Source organism: Hyperolius riggenbachi, chromosome 5 (genome assembly GCF_040937935.1).
Source record: "Hyperolius riggenbachi isolate aHypRig1 chromosome 5, aHypRig1.pri, whole genome shotgun sequence".
NCBI lineage: Eukaryota > Metazoa > Chordata > Amphibia > Anura > Hyperoliidae > Hyperolius > Hyperolius riggenbachi.
The window spans coordinates 432044576-432070800 of NC_090650.1; the positions used below are offsets into that span (position 1 = coordinate 432044576).

The 26225-nt window shown below is 44.0% G+C and overlaps 1 protein-coding gene across 2 annotated transcripts in view; it reads right to left on the minus strand.

The window, feature by feature from the left end:
• The window catches only part of TRAPPC9 (trafficking protein particle complex subunit 9), a 669767-nt gene that overhangs the window by 418447 nt on the left and 225095 nt on the right, over positions 1-26225 (minus strand). For both annotated transcript variants that reach the window (XM_068238081.1, XM_068238082.1), the window contains exon 18: positions 3756-3898. In XM_068238081.1, coding sequence (XP_068094182.1) covers positions 3756-3898 — 143 coding nt within the window. The remainder of the gene's footprint in view (positions 1-3755; positions 3899-26225) is intronic.

Genomic DNA, 26225 nt, shown 5'->3' on the forward strand with positions numbered 1-26225 from the left:
TGTGTGTTGGTGTGTGTGTAGTATGTGTGTGTAGTATGTGTGTGCAGTGTGCGTGTGCGTGTGTGTGTGTGTGTGTGTGTGTGTGTGTGTGTGTGTGTGTGTGTGTGTGTGTGTGTGTGTGTGTGTGTGTGTGTTGGGGAGGGGGAGTAAGTATGCAGTATGTCTATTTTGACTTTTATTTTTCAGTTCAGGTTTGCTTTAATCCTATAGAACTCCTCAGCAGTATCGCTGAAGGAGTCACGTTTGTAGAGAATTACTCTCTTACGCTATCCAAACAAGATGGCTGCCGTTGAGGCAACATGTACTGTGATAGGAGGTCAGAAGTCAATTGCAGTGTAATTTAACAATAAAGCTATCTGGAATTTACTTTCCTGGACACGGGATTATGACAGCAGAAAACTCAATTATCCCCGGAGTGCTGCGCTCTGTGTAACATGGCGGTGGGGAGGGAGGGCGCCCTGGCTGCTTAATGTATAGCAACGGCCTACGCGCTGGGATAGGAATAGTACTCCGGAGGAGCCTTCTGAAGACTATCTAACAATGGAAGCATTAACATAATAATTACCAACAGCACAGATCTATGGGGGCAGACTCTATATGTCATCTGCTATACAATATGCTTGCTTTACAGTTGGAAAAAAAATTACTTTTACTTTTTTTTTAAATGCAATCCTAAGAAACGCTATTAGATAACATCACTCCATTAAAAGTCATCTCTCTATTTCAATCTGCAGTGCGCCGAGATTATCCAAAAAGAGAATTGTAATAAGTGTCTTTGGATGGGGCAGCCAGCAGGAAGGAGATTTGTAATTTATACTGATAAAAAAAAAGTAGCTCTTCTGAAGTTATCAGTTTCAAAAGTTTTCTCCAGTCTGCTGTCTTTTCATCTGACCGGGTCTGAAGACAGCATGAAGTGTTGAGAGGTGCAAGCAGATAAATGGCTGATCTCACTGGAGGTGGTGGAGTCGAGCGTTATTAATAACGGACATTTTGACGCAGTGTTTTTGCTTTTTGTTTTTTAAACAACTACTGGAGTAAGAGGGATATGGAGGATAACTTATTTTTTTCCTTTTAAACAATGCACATTGCCCGGCTGAGCCTCTGCCTCTAAAAACAACAGTGAAGCACTTCCTGCCTACTGGCTCTACATACTCTGGAACTCTTATTGGCCTGAGGAAGCGGGCTTGGACCCGTGAAACGCGTTGCCTGTGCAAAAATAAAATTCTCTTTTTTCCTGTGAGAATGTCCTTATTGAAGTAAGCCGCCTCATTTATCGTTTTTACTTTTGTTTTTAACTCCGTTTTATAAACCCCTGGGCTCTTCTTTAGTCTCATTGTGCTTAGACAACCCCCACACACACACATCTGCTGTGGGCGGGTTTCAAAAATGGACCACAATTGAAGCCATTATTGCCTTTTAAAGAAGAAGCTACCACCACAAGTCCCAGTCTGGGACACCCCGAGCAGAGCTGCTCAAATCCGGAACCGGGAGATACCCGGATAGTTGCTATCCGGATATCTCCCAGTAAACCTATGCGGAGTGGGCGGGGTCAATCTTACCTAACGTCTTCTTCGTCCGTCCCTCGGCACCACCCACGATGCGCTCCACGCGCGTCACGTGATTACAAACACTTCCTCCTTCAATCCAGAAGGAGGAAGTGTTTGTGATCACGTTACCGCCGCTTAGACCGCATCGTGGAAGGTGCCGAGGGACGGACGAAGAAGACGTTAGGTAAAATTGACCCCGCCCACTCCGCATAGGTTTACTGGGAGATATCCGGATAGCAACTATCCGGGTATCTCACGGTTCCGGATTTGAGCAGCTCTAATCCCGAGTGGAGATGGATCCATTATCTCCACCTGCTTCCTGTGGTCGGTTACCTCCAGCAGCCCACCTTTGTGAGTAGCCCTTTTATCATTATATTGTTTTCAGTGTCTCTGACATACTACACCATTTGGGCTCCCGATTTTTGTTTTGTCTCTTCTTTCCAGGCTGTCCCGACACCCCATCCACTGCGTGTGCCTCTAAAAATATCTGTACACACACCTGACTCAAGTCTGCTGGGACGGCCAATAACGTCCGCCTTGCCGCGCAAGCGATTCACCCGGCGGATCAACGCCCCCAGCGACAGCCAGCTTCATTGTCTGTCTCCACCATGCTTTCTGCCGTACCCATCATGTTTTGGTGGGTTTCCTGCTCCCATCACATTACAGTAAAACCTTGGACTGATAGCAACTTGGTTTAAGAGCGCTTTGCAATACAAGCAAAAGATGTTGACTTGATATACAAGCAAAAAAAAAAAAGTACACTTGTGTCACATCATCACGGCTGAGCCGATAATTATTTTCCGTTTGGCGCTGCAGGATTGTACTTATACTGAGTGTAGAGACTGCAAAGTCACATTTCCATGAAATCCTCAAAAGTTATCGCTGGATAAGTTCCTTGTTAAAGCTGCACAAAAAAAGAAAAGGTTGGGGCGAGCCAACGGGTGGCAATGATTCTGTTAGTTATAGTGAGAGTCTTGTTTACATCTTTTATGTTATGCTATTTTACTATAACTGTTTTTGGATTGTGGAACAAATCAACTGGGTTTCCATCAATTCTTACAGGGAACCCGAGGTGAGAGGGGATATGGAGGCTGCCATATTTATTTCCTTTTACACAATACCAGTTGCCTGGCTGTCCCCCTGATCCTGAGTCTCTAATACTTTTAGCCATAGACCCTGAACAAGCATGCAGCAGATCAGGTACTCTGACTCGGCTGACTCAGATTTCACTGGATTAGTCATATGCTTGCAGGGTTTTGACTCAGACACTACTTACCGTATGTCAGAAGACCAATAGATCTGCCAAGCAACTGGCATTGTTTACAAGGAAATATATATGGCAGCCTCCATATCCCCTCTCACCTCAGGTTGCTTTTTAGGGGAAATTTGCTTGGATATGAGTGCTTTGGATTACAAGCATGCTTCCGGAACAAACTATACTTGCAAACCAAGGTTCCACTGTATATACTGTATAGAACTCAAGTATAAGTCTAGAAATTTAGGTCTGATTCACTTCATCAAAGTATAGGGGTCGACTTGTACACGAGTCACAGGCAGCACTGAGCACACTGAGTAATGTGTGTACTAATAGTGACATTCCCATTTGCAGCAATTTACCCTGTGGTAAGTATTACTTTAAAGGAAAGAAAATGCCAAGAAAACACAGATGTGAAAGTCCTGGCCACAATAATTAGCATGGAAAGGGGCAGGAGGGAAATACTGGGCTGCATAAAAGGGAGAGAATAATTGCAGCACTTGGGGGCCTGGTGGTGGTATTGGCTGCACTTAAGGGACAGGAGGGATTAATGGCTGCCATACTATATGCAGTGCATCATTAACCACTCCTAAGCCCCAAGTGCAGCCATTAACTTAGCTGGCTAGACTTATACTTGAGTCAATACAAAATTCCAGCTTAAGAGGGTTGAATATTGAAGTCGACTTATACACGAGATCGACTTCTATTTGAGTATATACGGTATACTGTACACGGCGAAACACTCACTGATACTTTTCTCTTGATAGACAAGAAGATGATTGATTGTCAGTTGTTTCCAATTGGTTGTCAGAAGGTTTTACTCCCGACTCTTGGCCAACGCGGCCATCTGCTGGATCAGGAGTGAATCTTGGCGCATGTGCAGCAGATGATGAGCACAAACCCCCCATAACACCCCCCCCCCCCTCCCCACCCGGACTGTAGCCGATACTCACCTGGTGGCGGGCAGTGTGCTGACCCGGGTAAAGAACACAGAGGGTTCCACATCCACATGCAGCCCGAGGGAGATGTTCCGGTAATAGCCCTCCGCATGACCTGGTCCTCCAGAGTACTTAAAATTCAGAATCCCTTCCAGAGTCTGCAGAGAGAAGAAAACAACAAGGAAAGGTCATTTATAGTGAACCTGAACCGAGAAAGTTTATTCAAAATAAACACATGATGTACCTGCAAATAAATATGTTACACTTACCTCGCCGTCAATTCCTGGCAGAAGCTCACCATTCTCTTCTTACAAAGCTTCCTTCCAGTTCTGACAATATTTAGTCAGAACTGAAATATACCAGTTGCTGTCAGTCATATAACGCTTGGTGTCTGTTGTATATCAGTTGTTGTCAGTTATAACTGAAAGGACAAATGATGAGCAAGGTAATGTCCATGTTTCCCTATGGCTCAAGTGGGTGATATTACAGTTTAACAGTATGCTGACCAGGAAGCTGTTATGGGGTAATGGCCATTTTTAAAATGGAGGATGGAGAATTCCATTGATCACAGTGGTCAAACAGGACACAGGAGAGGAGAAAGAGATTGAGGAGTAGACTACAAGAGAGATAAGTATTACGTGTTTATGTTTATTTTGACTTTTAACCACTTTACCCCCGCCCGTACGAATTTCTCCGTCCCTTTTTCCATCCTTTAACCCCCAGGGACGGAGAAATCCGTACTTTCCACGCTCCCGCCGCTGCCCGCGCACCCGCTCGCTCTAGCGCGCACTCCCGCGGGTAAACACGCTGCCCGCCGCTCGCCCGGAGATCAATGAACTGGAGAATCCATTCCCGTTCGTTGATCTAAGCCCCGCAATGATCCGCTGCTTTTCCGCTAAGCAGCGCGATCATTGTGAAAAAAAACCCCGTTCTCAGCCTCCTAGTACTTCCTCCAAGCGTCCGGAAGGACGCTTGGAGGTAGGATTAAACAAAAAGTTACTGTTGCCATCTTGTGGCCAAATAGTAAAACTACACCCTAAAGCATTTTTCACATACAAATTCATTACTTATACACAAAAAAATTAACTCATTACCTCCCACACTCCCCATTTTTTTTTTTTTTGTAATTAAATTTTTTTTTTAAAATTTACAATTAAAAAAAATACATAAATAGTTACCTTAGGGACTGAACTTTTTAAATATTTATGTCAGGAGGGAACCGCACTGTTACTTTATAAACTACGGGCTTGTAATTAGGGATGGACGCAAAACTGAAAAAAATGCACCTTTATTTCCAAATAAAATATTGGCGTCAAACATTGTGATAGGGACATAATTTAAACGGTTTTATAACCGGGACAAATGGGCAAACACATTTCATGGGTTTTAATTACAGTAGCATGCATTATTTAAAAACATTAAAACATATTTAGAACAAAATTATTTTTGGCATAATGTCCCACCTAAAGAAAGCCTAATTGGTGTCGGAAAAAACAAGATATAGTTAATTTAATTGTGATAAGTAATGATAAAGTTATAGACGAATGAATGGAAGGAGCGCTGAAAGGTGAAAATTGCTCTGGTGTTTCAGGGGTAAAACCCCTCAGTGGTGAAGTGGTTAATTTTCTGTTCAGAGAACTGGTCACTCTGTTGTAACTGGCAGTGTCTGTTACATTTCTTTATACACTACTGGACTAGTCCCCAAATACAACCCAAATTGTAATCGCTGCTCCGGACACAAACTCCTCTTCTTGTCTTCTTTAGTCATCTCCTCCCACACTCACATTCAGGACTTCTCTCAAGCTTCTCCCATCCTTTGTTACTTTCTTCAATGACCAGTTCAACACTTCCCAATCCTAATGATCTTCATGCAGAACCTCAAAACTTACCTCTACAGGGCAGTATGAAATCTGGCCTAGGACACGTCACCTACCCAGTGCTTCAACCCGATCTGATCTCATTCCATCCTACCCAATCAGAGCGTCTCAACTTACTGACTTCCTTCTCTATTACTCCCCCAAAGTGCCCCTTGATGATACAATCTATGCTACAGCCAAAATCCATTGCCCAAATTACCCTCCATAGCGGCAATATAATTTAAGATGCAGTGGCACATTGGTTGCAATGCTGGCTCCACACAAATCTTCAATAGCTATACAATAATTATCATTTTAAACAAAGCATAGATTGTAATCCTTAAAGTGACACTGAAGCGGAAAAAAAATTATGATATAATGAATTGGTTGTGTAGTACGGATAATTACTAGAACATTAGTAGCAAAGAAAATATTCTCATGTTTTTATTTTCAGTTATATAGTGTTCTTTATAACATTGCATTATTCTCTAATATTTGCAGTTTACACACTATTCAGCATTCTAAATGATTTCACAGAGTAGGCCAGTGAACTTTTGAACTTTCCTCTGCAGAAAACACATACAAATCATTATATCATAAGTTTATTTTCACTTCAGATTCCCTTTAAGGCAGGTTTTACACCTGGCTCTTGCATTTGTATTGCATCCCAGCGCAAAAAACTACATTTATATGACCCTACGGCAGAATCCACAGACAGGGTCATATGCATACCAAGAGTCTGTGTATGTGTATGTGACTGGAGTATGTGACTGGAATTCCCAGGTTCCCTGTCGTATGTCCGTCATTTGCCACCAACATATTTAAAATCCCTGCGTTGCTCCTTAACCTCCTGAGCGGTACGCAGCTCAGGAGGTTTTGCCAGTTTGTGTATGATTATTGTGATCAAATGGCTTTAAAACCCTTTAGCTAGCACTAGGCTAGCTAGTATAAGTGACCAGCTCCCCCCGATTGCCTGCGATCCCCCCGTTTATACATTACCCAGCCTGAATCCAGTGATCGGCACAGTCTCCCCGGACAGCTCCGGTCTTCACTATGGGGAGGATCGTACATGACGTCATGCGCAAACCCGATCCTCCCCATAGAGAGACCGGAGCTGTGCAGGGAGGCTGCTGGATCCAGGGGGGTAATGTATAAACGGGGGGATCGCAGGCAATCGGGGGGGGAGCTGGACACTTATTCTAGCTAGCCTAGTGCTAGCTAGGGCATACCGCTAACGAGGTTAACTTACATGACTTCCACCACCATTGCGATGCCGCGGTAACTGTAACCCTGGTCGGTGGCCGATAGACCCGACCAGGGTTCGATTCTCGGTTCTTACTATTTTAGTAAACCTGCACCTATTCAATAAGGAGACCTTGGGCAATGCTCCCTAACACTGCTACTCCCTATAGAGCGCCCCCTGGTGGCTGCAGCTCTGACGTGTTGAGTCCGCCAGGAGCAAAGCACAATATAAACATTCTGAGTCTTGTCTTGTCTCTTGTCTAATCTGAGCCTGTTGCACTTTCTTAAATACAGTTTAAATTAGGTCACATTACTGGTCCTTTAAGTTCTGTTTTTATAGAGACAGTAAAACTGCATGTTGAGTAGATTTTCGTCTTGCTTAGGTTGGCTTCTGAAAGGCACGAGGCCTCCAGAGAACGTCCGCAAACAAGAAAACGGCATATGTTGGAAAATTCCAGGTGTCGCGTAAAAGAAAAGACGATCAGAGGAACAGCTTTGGGGTGAGCGCGGAGAATCAGCTCTGTGTGTTCTGTCACTTGTTCTCCAAACTTGTGACAATTAATCCAAGATAAACACTTTCAGACAGACATGAATCTCTCTCAACAAATGATGTAATGCGCAGAAGGAGAATCTGGTTGAAGTACTTCATGACTACATTATAATGTTACTCGCTTCCTGGTCTATTTGCACACCCCCTTCTGCAGGGATCGGTAGACCATCACCCCTAGTGGACAATGGACTACTTTGCTGCTACTGACCACCAGGCTGCAAAACCGGTGGGAGAGAGCAGGAGAGAAATGAGTACAGAGACTTAAAGGATACCCGAGGTGACAGGTGACATGATGAGATAGACATGAGTGTGTACAGTGCCTAGCGCACAAATAACTAGGCTGTGTTCCTTTTTTTCTTCCTCTTCCTGAAAGAGTTAAATATCAGGTATGTAAGTGGCTGACTCAGTCCCGACTCAGACAGGAAGTGACTACAGTGTGACCCTCACTGATAAAAAAAAGTACAACTATAAAACACTTTATTAGCAGAAAATGGCTTTTGAGAGCAGGAAAGCGGTAAAAAGGGTCAATAGTTCATAGATTTTAGCTCTGGCATACTTCAATAAATGTGTCATTGAGCAAAAACAATAAAACAGTTAAAACTTAAAAAGTAGATTTAAACATAAAATAAAACCGTGGAATATCTTAAAAAGTTATTTTTAGGAAAAGTAAGATATATAAAATCGTTTATTTCATTAGTTTAGTTTTGCCTCGGGTGTCCTTTAAGCCTGGTACACATATCTAACTTTGATTGGCCAATTTTAGGATTTCCATGTAATATGACAGCCAACAGATTTAGAGTACAGGTAGTCCAGGTTATTATTATGTATTGTATTTATAAAGCGGCAACATATTATGCAGTGCTGGACAATAAGTACAGGTACAAGGAGACTCGGCTAACAAACAAATAGGGACTATAGGTTCGTTCTTAATTTGAATCTGTCTGTAAGTAAGAACACTGTGCCATCTCTAACCCCCGTGTCTCCAGTGTACCATCTGTTCCCCAAGCCTTTAGTGTCCCCCTCCGTGCCACCTCTAGGTCCACTACACACCCGGAAACTGTATAGGGGGTCAGACCACCAAACACCGGGAATTGTATAATGGAGGGAGGAGGTCCACCAGACATCCAGGAACTGTATAGAGGAGGGAGGGGGTCACTAGACACCAAGGAACTGTATAGGGGAGGGAGGCGGTCCACTAGACACCAGGGAACTGTATAGGGGAGGGGGTTAGTAGACACCAGGGAACTGAATAGGGGAGGGAGGAGGTCCACTAGACACCAGGGAACTGTATAGGGGAGGGATGGCGGCCACTAGACACCAGGGCACTGTATAGGGGAGGGATGGGGGCCACTAGACACCAGGGCACTGTGTAGAGGAGGAAGGTGGGCCACTAGACACCAGGAAACTGTACAGGGGAGGGAGGAGGTCCACTAGACACCAGGGGACTGTATAGAGGAGGAAGGTAGGCCACTAGACACCAGGGAACTGTATAGGGGAGGGATGGGGGCCACTAGACACCAGGGAACTGTATAGGGGAGAAAGGTAGGCCACCAGACAACTGTATAGAGGAGGAAGGTAGGCCACTAGACACCAGGGAACTGTATAGGGGAGGGATGGGGGCCACTAGATACCAGGGAACTGTATAGGGGAGGAAGGTAGGCCACCAGACACCAGGGAACTGTATAGGGGAGGGAGGGGGCACTAGACACTAGGGAACTTAATAGGAGAGGGAAGAGGGCCACTAGACACCAGGGAACAGTATAGAGGAGGGGGTTAGTAGAGACAAGGGAACTGAATAGGGAAGGGAGGAAGGCCACTAGACACTTGGAAACTGTATAGGGGAGGCGGCACCAAACACCAGGGAACAGTATAAGGAGGAAGTTGGCCACTAGACATTAAGGTTAGCCCATGACCTGGTCTGTTTTCAATTTCAGCCCACTGTGTATTTGAATCTGTAACCCAGCCTTAGTTTCATTTTTCATGGAAAGGATTCCACAAAGTGTTGGAAGGAATCCTTTCAGATTCTGCTCCATTCTAACATGATGACATCACATAAGTTACTGCACATTCCTGTTAGGAATCTCTCGTTATACATCTCCAACCACCACCAGCTGACACAGCTGATACAAGGTAGTAGGTTGGTTCCCTGGACCTAGGCTGCTATCACCTAATTCATTCCCTACTATCTGTGTGCCTGTAACGATTGTGGAACTTTCTCCGTGATCAGCGCACAACGCGTGCGCTGACACGGCGGAAATCCTCCACAAGCGTATATTTGCAGGCACCCAGCAAAAGGTGCTACGCACCCGTAGAGGGAAAATTCCTGTCGGCAGATGGCGCTGGGGAGTGCAGAGGAACCAATCCTCTGTATCTCCACAAATGCCAGACAGGAATTGTACGAAGCGTAGAACGCAATCGCAAGAGAGGCGATTGCAAATGAGATGAGCAAAGGGACAGGTTGTATGTGTGTGCGCCAACCTAGTCGCCACCCCGCAACAGTGCACACACAACAGCAGATATGAAACAGGAACGCGATCGCGAGAGGTGCGATCGCCAGACGTGACACAAGGCAGATCAGGACAGAATACGAGGTTAGCAAAGGCACAGCAAATAATACAATGAGGAGATACGGAAAATAACAAACGCTAGCTAACCGCAAACACCGCACTCATTCGCAACAGTGCACACGGTTATGTGCGGTCTCCACGTGATAAGCACAATAGAGACAAGCACGCCTAACTAACCATTGACAGACAAAAAAGAAACAGAGGACGCGAGCGCTTGCTTAACGGTTACCTCACCGAGCCTCCAGCAAGCGTTCGTAGCAGACAAGACAGATACACGAAAACAGGGACAAGCGAGAGATAGGATCCACAGCGCTAGCGAAAAGTGGCTAGCGCGATCCAAGGAGACAGAACAGAAGGATCCACAGCGCTAGCGAAAAGTGGCTAGCGCGATCCAGGTACAGAGTAGCAGAACAGAAGGATCCACAGCACTAGCGGAAAGTGGCTAGCGCAATCCCAGGAGACAGAACAGAAGGATCCACAGCGCTAGCGAAAAGTGGCTAGCGCGATCCAAGGAGACAGATCAGAAGAGATAGCTGGTAACAACCGCTGCACCAGCTATACTCCAAGAAAAGAGATCAGAACCATTTCCTGTCGACCACCGTTGGGACAGGACAATGGCAACAGAACAAACAAACAGATAAGCAATCCTAACTGCACTAAGGAAACCTGCCTAGTGCAGTTTTCCAGGAATTACTCTAAGCTGATCTTCAAACAGAGAGTAAGGCTGACACTCCTCCGGGAGTGTTACATAGGACAAAATCCTTAAGGAATGACCAGCCAAGCATTGTGGGAAACACATAGTAGTTATAGTACACGCCTCCAATGAATGTGGCCAGGCAATTTGCATGACAACGTATGCAAATTCTTCTGCAAGCACAAGCTGCAAAACTGACAGAAGCTCTTCTTTCCAGAGTCCTGCAGCATGCAACCCTAAACAATGGTCAAAAAGCTGCCTGCCTGCACAGGCAGCTGAGCAGATCATCACAGTGCCTCAGCAGAAATCCAGATTCACCAGACCAGCCTATGGTATTCAGTTCTCTGCCTTCGGCTGTTCAGACTCCAGCCATGTAAAGTGGATCATTTACACACCTGAAATGACTAATTATTAATACACAGGCCTGCTTAAACTAATACACAAATTTAAATTTAACCTTATTGGAAGAGAACAAAAATTCATAGGTTAAAAAATGCCATTCTTGTAGACTATATACATGTAGTAACTAAACGTTCAGTGGGTAGGATACACATTAATCAAACAAAACTATACTGAATGTCTATAATGTAAATTTGCACCTTAGCCCTGTTGTACCCCTGACAAAGCTCCCCATTTGAGGGGGCGAAACATGTAGGATGTATAGTGTACAGTAGCAGTGAGCTTAGGAGGAATCCTAGAACATATTAAACTAGGACCAATTGGGTGACCCCACCTCCAACCAAGTGAAAGTTTAGTTACTACATGTATGTAGTCAGCAACAAAGTTTTAGCATTTTTGCTCTCTTTCAATAAGGTTACATTTGTGTATTACACCTGAAAGGAATGCTAGGAATAAATCAAAGACTCGCAGTTTTGTTTCAACTTTAGCCTGGCTGCTGAAGTTCCCCTAAAATTAATTAGAAGCCGTGTCTGTGAGGATGTAAATCTGTCGGACGGGGGTGTCCCTCTGGGATCAATTTATTGTTATTTGTTTTGAGATCCCCTCTCCTGGACCATGGCGTGTCAGAGAACATGTCATATATCACAGGAAAATCAATGCCGTCGCTTGCCTGAGCTCAATAAAGAACAAACCCTACTGTATATCAGACAGATCATGCTTGAGATGAATTACATCACAGGTCTGTATCGTCTCCGGAGAACGCGGCCCCCCAGCCTGACCCCCACCTTAACGCCTGATCTGAGGCCGCGGCAGAGCATCAAAGCAAGTGGCGTATTTAAAGGGAATGTGCAGCGGCTGGAAATGCGGAAAGCGAGGACGATTCTCATTCAATGCAGCGGGAAGGACTGGCTTAGAAATAAAAGTTTCTAATGCAGGGTAATGCATATTTATTATATGCAACAGAAAAAAAAAATTGTCTGTTTCTTTGGGGGAGATTTATCAATGCATTACTGACATTTTTTTCTTCTTAATCTGTTCTAACCAGCAGGGAGAACAGTTCTGCATGATAATAAGAATCTTCTTAAATCCTAGTAATAGTGGCAGTTCAGCATGAATTTCCAGAGCTGCACTACAGTTAAGAAAAGTACTAATCCATCCCTAAACTGGCGCAGATTAAGAAGTGCTTGATAGCAGTTCTACAGATGCAGAGTGCAGGCTAGACATTATTTGTGAGGTGCTCCTCCCCCCTGCTGAATTCCTCCTCAGAGCCTGCTGCTATCAATACAGCAGGTGTGTTGGTTACCTCAGCAACAGCAATTCCCCTCGCACACTGCACTGTCTGAGAGACCTTCCTAGCTCCTCCTATTTTACAACAGTTTTAGAAGGAGTCTGCACTATCTAATGATTTCTTAGGATGTCTGAGACAGTTCGGCATGGATTTCTAAAAACCTACTAATGTTTTGTCTCAGACACTCTTGATAAATCTGGCCCACTGAATCTTCCCAAGCTTAGAGGACAACGATCACGAAAAAATTTAAAATTTAATTTAAAATGTACATTACTGCCAGAGTAAAATGCACTACGCACTAGAGTGAAAGTAAAAAGTAGAGTAAAACCGTGATCTAATGCTGGGTACACAGATTGGCCTCCATTCACTAAGCTTAACTCCTGTCTTTAATAACTCTTCTGAGCTGTTTTACAGTTATCACAATTATATCACCATGGGGATAACTGTAAAACAGCTCAGAAGAGTTATTAAAGACAGGAGTTAAGCTTAGTGAATTGAGGCCAATATGTTTTTCTGCTCGATTTTCCATACGATCACTTTTTTCTACTCGATTATCTGCTTGATCCTGCGCTTCTTATCTTCCGCTCGTTTTTCTTATCTTTTTCCATTAACTTCTATCAGAAATTGACCCAAAAAACAATCGGAAGGAATATCGGACAAGTCAGAAATTTTCTATCGAACTCGTGTGTATCAAGCGGAAAAACGTATGGTGTATTCCCAGCATCAGACTTCCTGGAAACAGGATAGTGTGTAGCGCCATCTAGCATCCCCCTGTAAGGTCCGCTGTACCTGGGCAGCGGTGGAATGCCGAGGCTCGGGATGCAGTTCCGACTTCCGGGTCTCGGCAAGCCGCTGACGTCAGTGGGACGCAAGGTGCTTCTCAGATCTCACTGGATAGGCGGAGGACGCGTTCCCAGTACGCGCTCCGCAGATGTAAGCAGTAACTCTGCCGTTCATGTGTGCGTGTCAGCTGATCCAGCTGACACACTGAATTGCTATTGGTTTGTTTTCAATTCTGCTTTTGCTGATTGGTTAGTTCTAATATTTAAACCTGGGGAGCGCCCTCAGTCATTAGCTTTGGCTTGTTGCTGGGTAGCGCTCACTGTCATCTTGGATTTCCTGTTGCCGACTATTGCCTTGTATCCTGACCACACTTAATCTCTGCTGGATTCCTGTTGCCAACCTTGCCTTGTACCTCGACTACGCTTTGCCTTGCCGCCTGGATTGACCTTCTGCTTGAATACGGATTTGCATGAACTCTGCCTGGACTGACTTCGGGTTGCCTTGACTATGTTATCTCTGGAGGCACGCCCACCCCAATCGAGAGCTTCCCTCTGCTGGCTAATCACACATAGGGATGACGTCAAGCGGCGAGTCACACAAGATTTCGCCTGCTTAGACCATACTACGATCAGTATATTTAAACCCCCGGCGGCCACGGCTCGCAAACGGCGCCCGGATACCTGAAAACGATCCTACAGAGGCACTGCTGAGGAAGCGGGTTTTTACCGTGAAACGCGTTGTCTTGTGCAAAATACAATCGTTATTCTAAAGAAACCCCCAGTTTGTATACTTCCCGAAAGGGGACACCTAGAAGGTAGGACCACACCATTTAATACTGAATGCTGTTTCTACCATAGAGTGAATAAAATAGAATATATTATTTCCTTGTTACCGGGCGCCTCCTATTCCCTCCTTAATTTTATCTCTGGAAAGTGCCTATCTGGACTCCCTCACGGTCGCCAGGAACTCCTGGCACTTCTGCCACTTGATTCACTTGTCCGGATAGCCTCATCCACTAAGCCTCAGGTGACTATCTTGTATATTTATACCCACTGTGCCCATATTGCATTCCCAAGATTTATCAGGTTCTGTCTGGTGGATTAACTATCTGTCAGACTGTATGCTACATCTGTATTGTAGTATTGTGTTAGGTAGGAGTTTCCGCAGGTGTTACGGTCAGTCATATGGGCATACAGTCTGAACTGTGTTTATTGACCAGACAAGCCTGACACCCCCACATTGTAAAAAAAAACAACAAAAAACAATGACAGCATTTAAAAAAACAACATAGATAGTTACCTTAGGTATTTAATATGTATGTCATGAGGGTATATTACTGCTATTTTAGCAAATAACGGCTTGTAATTATTGAGAGGGTACAGTGAGAACCCCCCCCCCCCAAAAAAAAAATACACAAAAAATAAAAAATACACTTTTATTTATAAATAACATATTGTCACCGTACATTGTACTAGTACCATAATCTAATGTTGTGATAGCCAGGGCAATTGGGAAAATAAAATGTGTGGGTTTTATCCACAGTAGCATTGTTTATTTTAAAACTATAGAGGATGGAACTGGAGAAATGGAAAAATGAGGAATGAAATGGAAAAAAAAGTGTCACCATTTCTCCAATTCTTACAATGCATAGAGAATAACAAGTATTACCCACTAAGAGCCTAATCTGTGGTGAAAAAAAAAAAAAAAAAAAAAACAAGCTATAGATCATTTAGGTGTGGTAAGCAATAATAAAGTTATTGTCAAATGAATTTGAGGAGCACTGAAAGTTGAAACTGTCTCTTGGTAGGAAGGGTAAAATAGCCTGTGGGGTGAAGTGGTTAAATTTAGTGGGGCTTTAGCCAGGCAAATACAAACTACTATATAAAAATATTTTATATTTCGTCCCTCAGCAGGTTGCAAGTTCCACATAAAGCCCAAGTCATCCTGAAAGCTTAGCGCACCAGGCATGACTGCGATGTAGCGGGACTCTGCAGCGTCCATTTTGTTGAGGACACCGGAGACCTTGTTCCTTATACACCCGGGACGCACTGCTGTTATACAACAGCTTACCATAAATGAACACATAATTGAGCAGCTTCACGGAGAACAAACACAATTTCATTTCACGATGCTCAGGGGGATTGTTAAACTTGTTATCGCATCTTTAGCATGGTAATCGCAAAATGACTCATTACAATCTGTAGACAAGTGGTTAATCATTTCTGTGCTTGCCAAATAATTAACACTTAATAGATTGTCTGCGGGCTGATGGGAAAGGCAGGGGCTTGTTGTGGGGATTTGTCATTTTTTCTTTTACTCTTGGGATAGTTTTTAGCTCAGAGTCTTTAAAGTGTTGCTTTGGAGAAAACCATAGGCCTAATGGCTCCATTTTCACATCTGATCTGGTGGCAGAAATAGGACAGCACCGCTCACCATATGGTCAGGCTGATTTCTTAAAGGACACCCGAGGTGAAAAGAAACTAATGAAATAAATGATTGTATCCATCTTCCTTCTCCTAAAATGACTTTTTCAGATATTCTACAGTTTTATTTTAAGCTAAAGAGAAACTCCAACCTAGAATTGAACTTTATCCCAATCAGTAGATGATACCCCCTTTTACATGAGAAATATAATGATTTTCACAAACAGACCATCAGGGGGCGCTGTATGACTGATTTTGTGCTGAAACCCCTCCCACAAGAAGCTCTGGGTACCGCGGTACTCTGGGCAAACTGCCACAATGTAACAAGGTTCACAGACAGGAATTAGCTGTTTACAGCTGTCTCTAACAGCCAAAACAGCTAGCAGCAGCTACATAACCTGCCCACAGTAAAAATGTCACCATGTAATAAATGTCAGAATGTAAATCGGGGAGAGGAAAGATTTTACAGTGAGCAAACACTGACTAAATCATTTATACATAATTATTGTAAAAAATGAAGCACTTTTTTTACTACATTATTTTCACCGGAGTTCCTCTTTAAATCTACTTTTTAAGCTGTTTTACTGTTTTTGCTCAATGACACATTCGTTGAAGTATGCCAGAGCTAAAATGTATGAACCATTGATCCTTTTTATCTCTTTCTTGCTCTCAGAAACCATTTTCTGCTAGGAAAGTGTTTTATAGTTGGAATGTCTTATCAGTGAGGGTCACACTGTAGTCACTTCCTGTCTGAGTCAGGACTGAGTCAGCCACTTACATACCTGATATTTAATTATTTCAGTCAGAGAAAGAAAAAAAGGATCACAGCATAGGTATTTGTGTGCTGGGCACTGTACATACCCATGTCTATCTCATCATGTCACATGTCACCTCGGGTATCTTTTAATAGCCTATTTTCCAAAGAAATTACTTTCTTTATTTTCTGAAACTTGGGTTCATATTTGGCTCCGTGAGAGGCCTCCATCCTCCTGCCAGACATACATTTCTGTCTTTACACTTTACACAACCGGGGCCCCGGATACCTGAAGGATTTGCTGCAACTGCGTCACACTTCCCACAACCTCAGAACAAAAGGATCCAATAACGTCACCACCCCCAGAGTTCAACTAAAAACCTTTGGAGTCAGAGCTTTCTGTCATGCTGCCCCTACCCTGTGGAATGCCTTGCCAAACTTAATCAAGACAGCTCCAACCCTGCACACATTTATATCAAACCTGAAAAGCCACCTGTTTAGTCTGGTATTTATAATCCCATAACCTTTTCCCCTGTACACATCACTATGTACTGATCTGAGACTAGCTTATGCGCTTTTGGTCCTCCGGGAGAAAAGAGCTTTGCTGTTGCTGTTGTAAAAAGATCAGGTGAGAGGTTCTACCTCTACTACCGTCATCTCCTGTGAAAACTGCCTCGCATCTGCCTTACCTGCGGGAAAGTCCTAAGGCTGGACGTTACAATCAAAACATTTGATTTTGCTCCAATTCAACAAAAACAATCGGTTGTATGAAAAAAACTATTTTTTTTGTTTGTTTGAGAAATTTGATTGGAATTGTTTTTTTTTTTTTTTTTTTTTTTTTTTTTTGAGAATTGTTGATCAGGACGGCTGGAAAAATGTAGTGAGTTGCAATCCAAAAAGCTGAATGGTTATATTGAAGATGAGAAAAACTTTGTGTGTGTAATGATAGAATGGTGAAGAAATTGTTGGGAAAACGTAACATTTGTGACTTCAAGCAAGGCCGGATTTACATCACAGGAGCCTATAGGCACAGATGTCCTGGCACCCTAGACTCCGCCCTCTATCAACCTACAACCCCCGCTGAACTGCACTGCAAGTGTGCTGGCTGTCCCAGCTGTCACTTCTTTCTTACTTCCCTTGCCTGTCATAGGTAGCTACAGGTGCCCCTTAGTATTAGGTAGCCAAAAGTACCCTTAATATTAAGTAGCTAGAGGTGCCCCCAAGTATTAGGTAGCTAGAGGAACCTCAGTATTAAAGAGACACTGAAGCGAAAACAAAAATATATGATATAGTGAATTGGTTGTGTACTATGAATAATTACTAGAAGATTAGCAGCAAAGAAAATATCCTCATACTTTTATTTTCAGGTATATAGTGTTTTTTCTAACATTGCATCATTCTATAATATGTGCAGATTACACAACATTCAGCATTCAAAATGAGTCTTTGGGCCTTTTTCCACTAGCCTGCGATTTGCGATTTGCTGCTGATCGCAAATCGCAAGGTACATTAAACTAATGGAAACTGCAGCAGCAATTTCCATTAGTGCGATCCGATTGCGATGCGATTTTGGTCAAAGCGCAATCGTCGTCCTGCCGCGTTTTGTATGCGATTGAGCTGGACTATAATGAGTATAGTAGCTCAATCGCAATCGCAATCGCATGGTGGAAATTGAAACGCGATTGCGATCGCAAACGGAATCGCGATCGCAATCGCATTTCATAGTGGAAAAGAGCCCTTTCAGAGCAGTCTGTGAAGTAATGACCTCTCCTCTAGCAGAGGAAAAGTAAATAGTCCAGGAACAGTTGAGATAATAAAAGTCAGATAACAGCCCTCTCCATGACTAACTTAGTCGGAGAGCTTAATGGCTTGTTTGCATAGAGATAACAACTGGAGTTTCTCAACTCTTCCTGTACTGGAAACAATTACACTGATGTATCTGATCTTAATGTTTTATTTCTTAGCTGTGCTACACATACAAATCATAATATCATCATTTTTTTTTCGCTTCAGTGTTTCTTTAAGTAGCTAGAGGTGCACCTGACTACTGAAGGGAGATTTGGTCAGTGGAATGCAGAGAGCTGGGTGAGTAACCTCTCCGTTACACTCTCATCAGGACTCTGCATGGGAAAGAGGGAGGGAAGCACTAGGGGAGGGGAGTGAGCCGCCTTTTCCATCATCAGCCGCCTGTAGGCATGTGTCTTCAGTGCCTTTTGGTAAATCCAGCCCTGACATTAAGACCAAGCCTGCTTATGTGCCTAAAATTAGGGGCACTACTTGTAAAATATGAAGAATTTTTGTAAGATCTCTCGGCATCACATCGGGGAGGATCAGGAGCCGCTGTACACACACAAGATTCTCAGTAGTGGCGGTCTTTAGAGGCTGCCACGCCGTGTTTAATCTAAAGCAGGGATGTGAAACTCAAATACAAAGCAGGCCAAAATTCAACTCTGAGACCTAGTCGTGGGCCGACCTCAATGTCTACTGGCAACCTACTTCACTTATAAAGTTCCCTGGTGTCTAATGGCATCATCCCTATACAGTTCCCTAGTGTCTAGTGGTCCACCTTCCTCCCCTATATAGTTCCCTGGTGTCTAGTGGTCCTACCTCCCTCCCCAATATAGTACCCTGGTGTCTAGTCGTCCTCCCTCCCCTATACAGCTCCCTGGTGCCTAGTGGTCTGCCTCCCTATCCTATATATTTCCTTTATGTCTAGTTGTCCTCCCTCCCTCCCCTATATAATTCCCTTGTGTCTAGTGGTCCTCCCTCTCATATATAAGTTCCCTGGTGTCTAGTGGCCCCCCTCCCTCCCCTATATAGTTCCCTGGTGTCTAGTGGTCCTCCCTCCCCTATATAGTTCCCTTGTGGCTAGTGGGCCTCCCTCCCCTATATAGTCCCCTGGTGTCCAGAGGCCCCCACCCTTCTCGTCACAGTTCCCTGGTGTTTAGTGTTTTCCCCTTCCCTCCCCCATATGGCTTCCCTGGTGATCTAGGGCTTCACCTCCAATATAGCTTCCCTGGTGGCCTAGAGTTGGACAAACATAATTCAAAGTGGGGGACCACTTGGGGGCCAAATTGAATGTCTCTGAGGGCCAGATTTGACCCGCGGGCCAGAGTTTGACATATGTGATCTAATGTGTGTATGGAGTATGCGTTATATACCCCGAGAGCTAGGGACGCAGACAACGTCTAATAACACATCGTATGCAGCTGCACATAATGCGGTTCCTTCCCTGGCATGTGTATGAGAGCCAAGAGACAGCAATGTGCCAGATATCTGCACACTTCTCATCTACGGAGGGCAATTACCGCCCCCCTCCAGCCAGGCTCTTCATCTCCAAGCACAGGCGCTGTGATGTCATCGGCGAGGAGGCTCTCCCCCCGCTGAGCCGGGAATTAGGTAAATTAGCAGCTTGAAGAATATTACAAAGAGCTGCATAAATGATCTAAACAGGCCCAGATAAACCCGTCGCTCACCATTTAGAGTGAGTGAACTTCAAGTGTCAAAAATGAAAGCTAAACCCCCAGATTATTCATTAAAAAAAGAGAGCTGTACTGCATCAGCCTTCATTCAGGCACAATCTAGAATATAGAAAACTTTCTTCCACTATAGGAAAGAGACTGAAAAACTGAGCCTGTCCTGTAACAAGAGTCTTTGCAAGATGCCCTGGGGGAGGAGTAAGGTGGTGACATCACACTCTGCAGAGGGGGCGTGTCTGAGACCACAGTTACTTACTCTTACACAGTCACTTCAAGTGTAACTGTCAGGCATAAAATCAAAAATCAATTATTTTTATCTGGTAAACAAGTAAGAAGGATGCTAACCAGGCAATCCAAAAGTTAAAATCACCATTACTTTTCTTGTTGATAAATGATCATTCCCCAGTTTACCTGACTCTAATTTGGTACACACAATTTGGTACACAAAAAGGAAGTTGCAGGGCATGCTGGGTTGTCCTTTTTTGCTTCTCTACTTCCCCACAGACTTATCTAATGCAGCCTGATTGGCTGAAGCCTCTTTCCCTCCTGATTTCCCCTCCCACACCTCTATTCCTCTCTGACTGGTCAATATTTCTCATGCTGAGACAATGCACTTTCTATAGTGAAGGGTGGGCAAATCAGGAAGAGGAGACTAAGGGAGGAAATGACATCAGGATTGGCTTCAAAATAGCCAGAGTTAAAATGGGAAATGCTAAGAAAGATTTTCTCTTTTTTTACTGTAGAAAAATCACTAAAATCAAAATGTGGACAGTGCAATACATATCTTATGTAAGTAGAAAAAGTATTTATCTCCACTTAGCACCCATCACCCTTTTTTTTCCACAATGAACCTCCCCATAAGGGAGGATCAATTGGGCAGCGTGGTGGCGTAGTGGTTAGCGCTCTCGCCTTGCAGCGCTGGGTCCCCGGTTCAAATCCGAGCCAGGTCAAAATCTACAAGGACTACACTACGCTACATGCACTATACATACATCGACATAGGACTATGGTAGGGACTAGATTGTGAGCCCCTCTGAGGGACAGTTAGTGACAAGACAATACTCTGTACAGCTCTGTGTAATATGTCGGCGCTATATAAATACTTAAATATATAAATAAAAATACATAAATGGTGGTTCCTAAGGTAGTATGCTGGGGGGGGGGGGGGTCGAGGGTTAAGGGGAGTGTCATTACTTACCTATATGGGGCTGCCCCTCTAGCCTCCCCTATTTCTATAACCCTTATGGAGGCACTGGCCCCGTTCCCCACCCTTGTGGGCACACACTATCCCACAAAGTCATTGGTGAAGAAGTGTTAAGCAAGGTTTCCTGACTTGCAGAGTTAACAGGCACTTATGGTTCCTATTTATTTATTAAGGCAAAGAGGACCATTACAGGTGCAGGAGCTAGAGCAGCCAATCAGAAATCATTGTGCATCGCCCTGACTGCTCTAATGGTACCTGCGGTTACGCAAAGCAACGTCCCTGCTCTTTGCATGCCTCTGGAAATCATTTTGATGTATTAATAATGCACAAAGCTCCAGCCCCAGACATGTCTAAAACTCTGCAGTCAGTCGTTTTACTAACCGAGCAGCAGACGGTATATCCCGCCATCAGTGACTGCAGAACAGAATTACTGCTTAAAGAGGAACCGTGACCAAGAGCTGAACTTCATCCCAATCAGTAGCTGATAACCCCTTTCCCATGAGAAATCTTTACCTATTGTATCATCAGGGGGCTCTGTATGGCTGATATTGTGGTGAAACCCCTCCCACAGTGTGATGTCATGACCATGGTGCTGACATCACACTGTGGGAGCGTTGTTGCATTGTGGGAAATAACAGCTGTTTCCAACTGCAAAAAAGGAAGCAGCATCTCCTTTTACTGACATCACCTGCCAGCAGTAAAAATGTCGCCATGTGATAAATGTCAGAATGTAAATCAAGGAGAGGTACAATTTTACAATGGGAAAACACTGACTAAATCATTTATACATAATTATTGTAAAAAATGAAGCATTTTTTTTTAATTCCATTATTTTCACTGGAGTTCCTCTTTAATGAAAGTCGCACATTTTTCTGAACGTTTATAGTATGTTTCGAAAGGTCTAGACTCAAACCTTGCCACAGAGCTGTTCTCTTCACCACAGTGATATTCCAACTTCACATGGTCTCGTGGTTCACCCAAAAAGAGTAAGAGGGGCTTGCCAGTTACCAACAACCCACACTATAAGGTTGTATATCTCGCATTCCATTCAAAGTATAAATGGACCTTGATCAACCATGGATCCAAGCATTCATCATTCCCTCATTCCAATATGGTATGGTGTCCAGGAAGGACAATATATAAACATATCAAAAAACGGCAACTCTAAGTGTAACCAGTTTATTGTAAAACCATTGATATTAAACCATAAAAGAACAAAGATAAAAATAACTTACATACAGGGCCCAAGACCTGGGAACCCCGAATCAAATTTGCACGTGTATGCTGTTCCACAAACAGTAAGATTTCTTGACCGGTTTCACAGGATCACCTGATGATGCTAGACTGCGAAACCGGTCGGGAAAGAAATGGTTTACACTTAGAGTTGCCGAGTTGGAATATCACTGTGGTGAAGTCCAATAGACTGTAAAATATTCCTTTTACAATCTGCGCTGACTTTTTATTATTATTTTGAGAGCTTTGGACATTGCTTATCCTCGGCAGCGATCACTTGTTTTAGTTCCTCTGGCGCAGATAAACGGTTTGCTGATTATTCGGTTCACCCTACGCCAAAATGACGAGCAGGGATGTGCCATGTACGCCCCTCCCCCGGCCGAATACTTTTCACCGCTTTCACAAACCGCCTTTCCAGCAGTCAGACTCGGAGGGGGGAGCACGGGGGGGGCAGATTGCGGAGAGGAAGGGAGGGAGAGGTCGGGCTGCCCTCCCCGCGGCTAACTCCCCCCTCCATACTGGGCGGCAGCTGCCTATGTAACCTATACTGGGGGGGGGCACCTACCTAATCTAACCTATACTGGGGGGGGCACCTACCTAATCTAACCACACTGGGGGGCACCTACCTAATCTAACCTATACTGGTGGGCACCTACCTAATCTAACCACACTGGGGGGCACCTACCTAATCAAACCACACTGGGGGGCACCTACCTAATCTAACCACACTGGGGGGCACCTACCTAATCTAACCACACTAGGGGGCACCTACCTAATCTAACCTATACTGGAGGGCCCCTACCTATCTAACCTGTATTGGGGGCACCTACCTACCTAGCCTATACTGGTGGCAACTATACTGGCTACCTATATTGGAGGCACCTACCTAACTAACCTATACTGGGGGCACCTACCTATCTAACCTATTCTGGGGGCAACTATACTAGGGCACCTATGCCTGGCTACCTATATTGGGGGGACATATAGCTGGCTACCTATACTGAGTGCAACTAGACCTGGCTAACCTATACTGCAGGCATGTATACATGGCTCCGCGGGGGGCGCAATTTTAACACCCTCGCCCTGGGTGCATTTTAGCCTAGAAACTGCCCTGGTCCACTTCATAGTTTATACTTATAGGACAACTGAAGTAAGAAGGCTATGGAGGCTGCCATATTTATTTCCTTTTAAACGATACCAGTTGCCTGGCAGCCCTGCTGATCTATTTGGCGGCAGCAGTGTCTGAATAACACCAGAAACAAGCATGCAGCTAATCTTGTCAGATCTGACAGTAATGTCAGAAATACCTGATCTGCTGCATGCTTGTTCAGGGGCTATGGCAAAAAATATTAGAGGCAGAGGATCAGCGGGAAAGCCAGGCAACTGGTATTGCTTAAAGTAATCATCAGCCAAATGAAAAGAAAGCCAATTTACTTATCTGGGGCTTTCTCCAGCCCCTTGCAGCCGACTGTCCCACGCTGACAGCTCCGCTCTCCACCACCAGCCCATGGTCCCCAGTTGGCTGCAAGGGGCTGGAGAAAGCCCCAGGTGAGTAAATTGGCTTTCCTGTCATTTGGCTGGTGATTCCTTTAAACTTTAAAGGAATCACCAGCCAAATGACAGGAAAGCCAATTTAAAGTTTAAAGGGAAATAAATATGGCAGCCTCCATATCCCTCACACTTCAGCTGTCCTTTAACCTAAATGCAGGGATGTCAAAGTCCAGTCTTGAAAGACACACATTTTTGGCACAGCTCAAATTAATCGACGGGACTGAACAAGGAAAGGTATGCTTCATTAAGTAGAGCACATTTCACCATCTCTCAGTCTGTCCTAACCACCGGCATGTAGATGGTTCTTGAGGACTGGAGTCTGACACCTGTGTACTAAGGAAATCCTTCAGGTGGCCACTAATGGTCCAATTTCTAGCAAAAAAAATTTGAGCGATCAGAAATTCTGATCGGATTGGTTGTAAATGATCTCCGTTGATGGGCACAATCGTTCACGAACGACTACAAAAAATAGTTGTCCAATTGGATTTTGGTCAAACCAAAATTTGGATTTGGTTGTGATAGATAGGAAGCAAAGATTGGTTCATTGATGGTGTAGTTAGTGGCCATCTTTACACTAATCAACGAGGCTGCTCTGAGAATTTCCCTCGTCCAGTTTTGGGGTTATTCGGACTGTAATTCATTCTGGAATCTTCTGTTTACCGGTTGAGCGTGCTAAACTCTTGAAACAAGCCTGTGTGCATGGAGGCGCTGCATGTGACTGTGTGTCTATGAGCGCCGGCAGACAGGGGCTGGGCGGGAGCCAGGTGACCTACATGGAGGCACAGCGGACTCAGAGCTAAACATCACATCTAATTAGGGAATTATGTGCAGTTATGAAACTCAGAGTCCTATTTATTGACAAAAAGAACACACTGCGGAGCCGAAAACAAAGAGTCCTTAAAGAGGCCCTGTAGTGACATATAGTAGGAATTATTATCATTATTTAGTATTTATATAGCGCCGACATCTTACACAGTGCTGTACAGTGTATGTGTAGAAATTATATATATATATATATATATATATATATATATATATATATATATATATATATATATATATATATATATATATATATATATATATATATATACACACACACACACACACACACACACACACAGGTTAGACAAGATAATGGAGACACCTAACATTTTGGCATCATAATCTTTGAACATGTTTTAAGCAATCAAAACTTGACATACAGTATGTTACTGTTTTCTGTTTATTATTTTTGTTATTGGATATGTTTAACCACTTGAGGACCACAGTGGTAAACCCCCCTAAAGACCAGGTTGTGTTTTGCATAATTGGCCACTGCAGCTTTAAGGCCAAGCTGCAGGACCGCACAACACAGCACACAAGTGATCCCCCCCCCCATCTTCTCCCCACCAACAGAGCTCTCTGTTGGTGGGGCCTGATCGCCCCCCTCCAGTGTTTAATATATATATATATATATATATATATATATATATATATATATATATATATATATATATATATATATATATATATATATATATTTATGTTTTGTTTTTTTTACTATTTTTTAGATATTTATTTAACACCCCCCCCCCCCCCCAGCCAGCCAATCATAGCGATCAGCTCTCTTAGGCTTCACCCTATGAGATTCGATCGCTCTCTTGGCCCCCAGGGGGGCAGCCGTGTCACAGCGCTGTACATGTAAATAGACGGCGATCACTCCGTCTAACAGTCTCCCGAGCGGCAATAGCCGCTAGATTGTAAGTCTTTGGGCAGTGTCCTCCTCCTTTTGTGTCCTACCTGATCATGCTGCATGCACCTCCATTACTGTGAACCCATGCTATGCATCTGAGTGAACCTAACTTGCCTAATATCCATGCTCCCCTCCAGTGACTAAGCATTACCTTGTACTCATACTGTGGTCTTTCTTGTGTTCCTGTATTGTCATTTTGCTGTATGTCACCCCTAAATATTGTCTGTAACCTAAACTAATGTCCAGCGCTGCGTAATATGTTGGCGCTTTATAAATATAATAAATAAATAATAAGAGGGGGCGGAGCTCCGCCCCCCGAGAAGGAGATGCGCGCACAGCCTGCGCGTGATCTCCTGCAAAATGCAGCCCCAGGACTTAACGCCAATTGGCGTTAGGCGGTCCTGGGGTTGCCACCACGACCACGCCCATTGGCGTGGGGCGGTCTTTAAGTAGTTAAATAAAATCATTGTTTTTTACAGATATTTAAACCAAAGTTGGTTATAATTTATAAAAATGGCAGATCTCTCAGACTTACAAAGAGGCCAAATTGTTGGTGTTGGACTCATATGGCAGGCGCTACTGTAAGGGCCCTTTTCCACTAGCAGTCGCTAGCGTTCACGCTGAACGCTAGCGATTGCTGAATCACAAAAGTGCAGGAAATCTCCGGCGATTGCATTCACGATTTTGCTATGCTGTAGTGCATAGCAAAATCGTGGCAAATATTGCT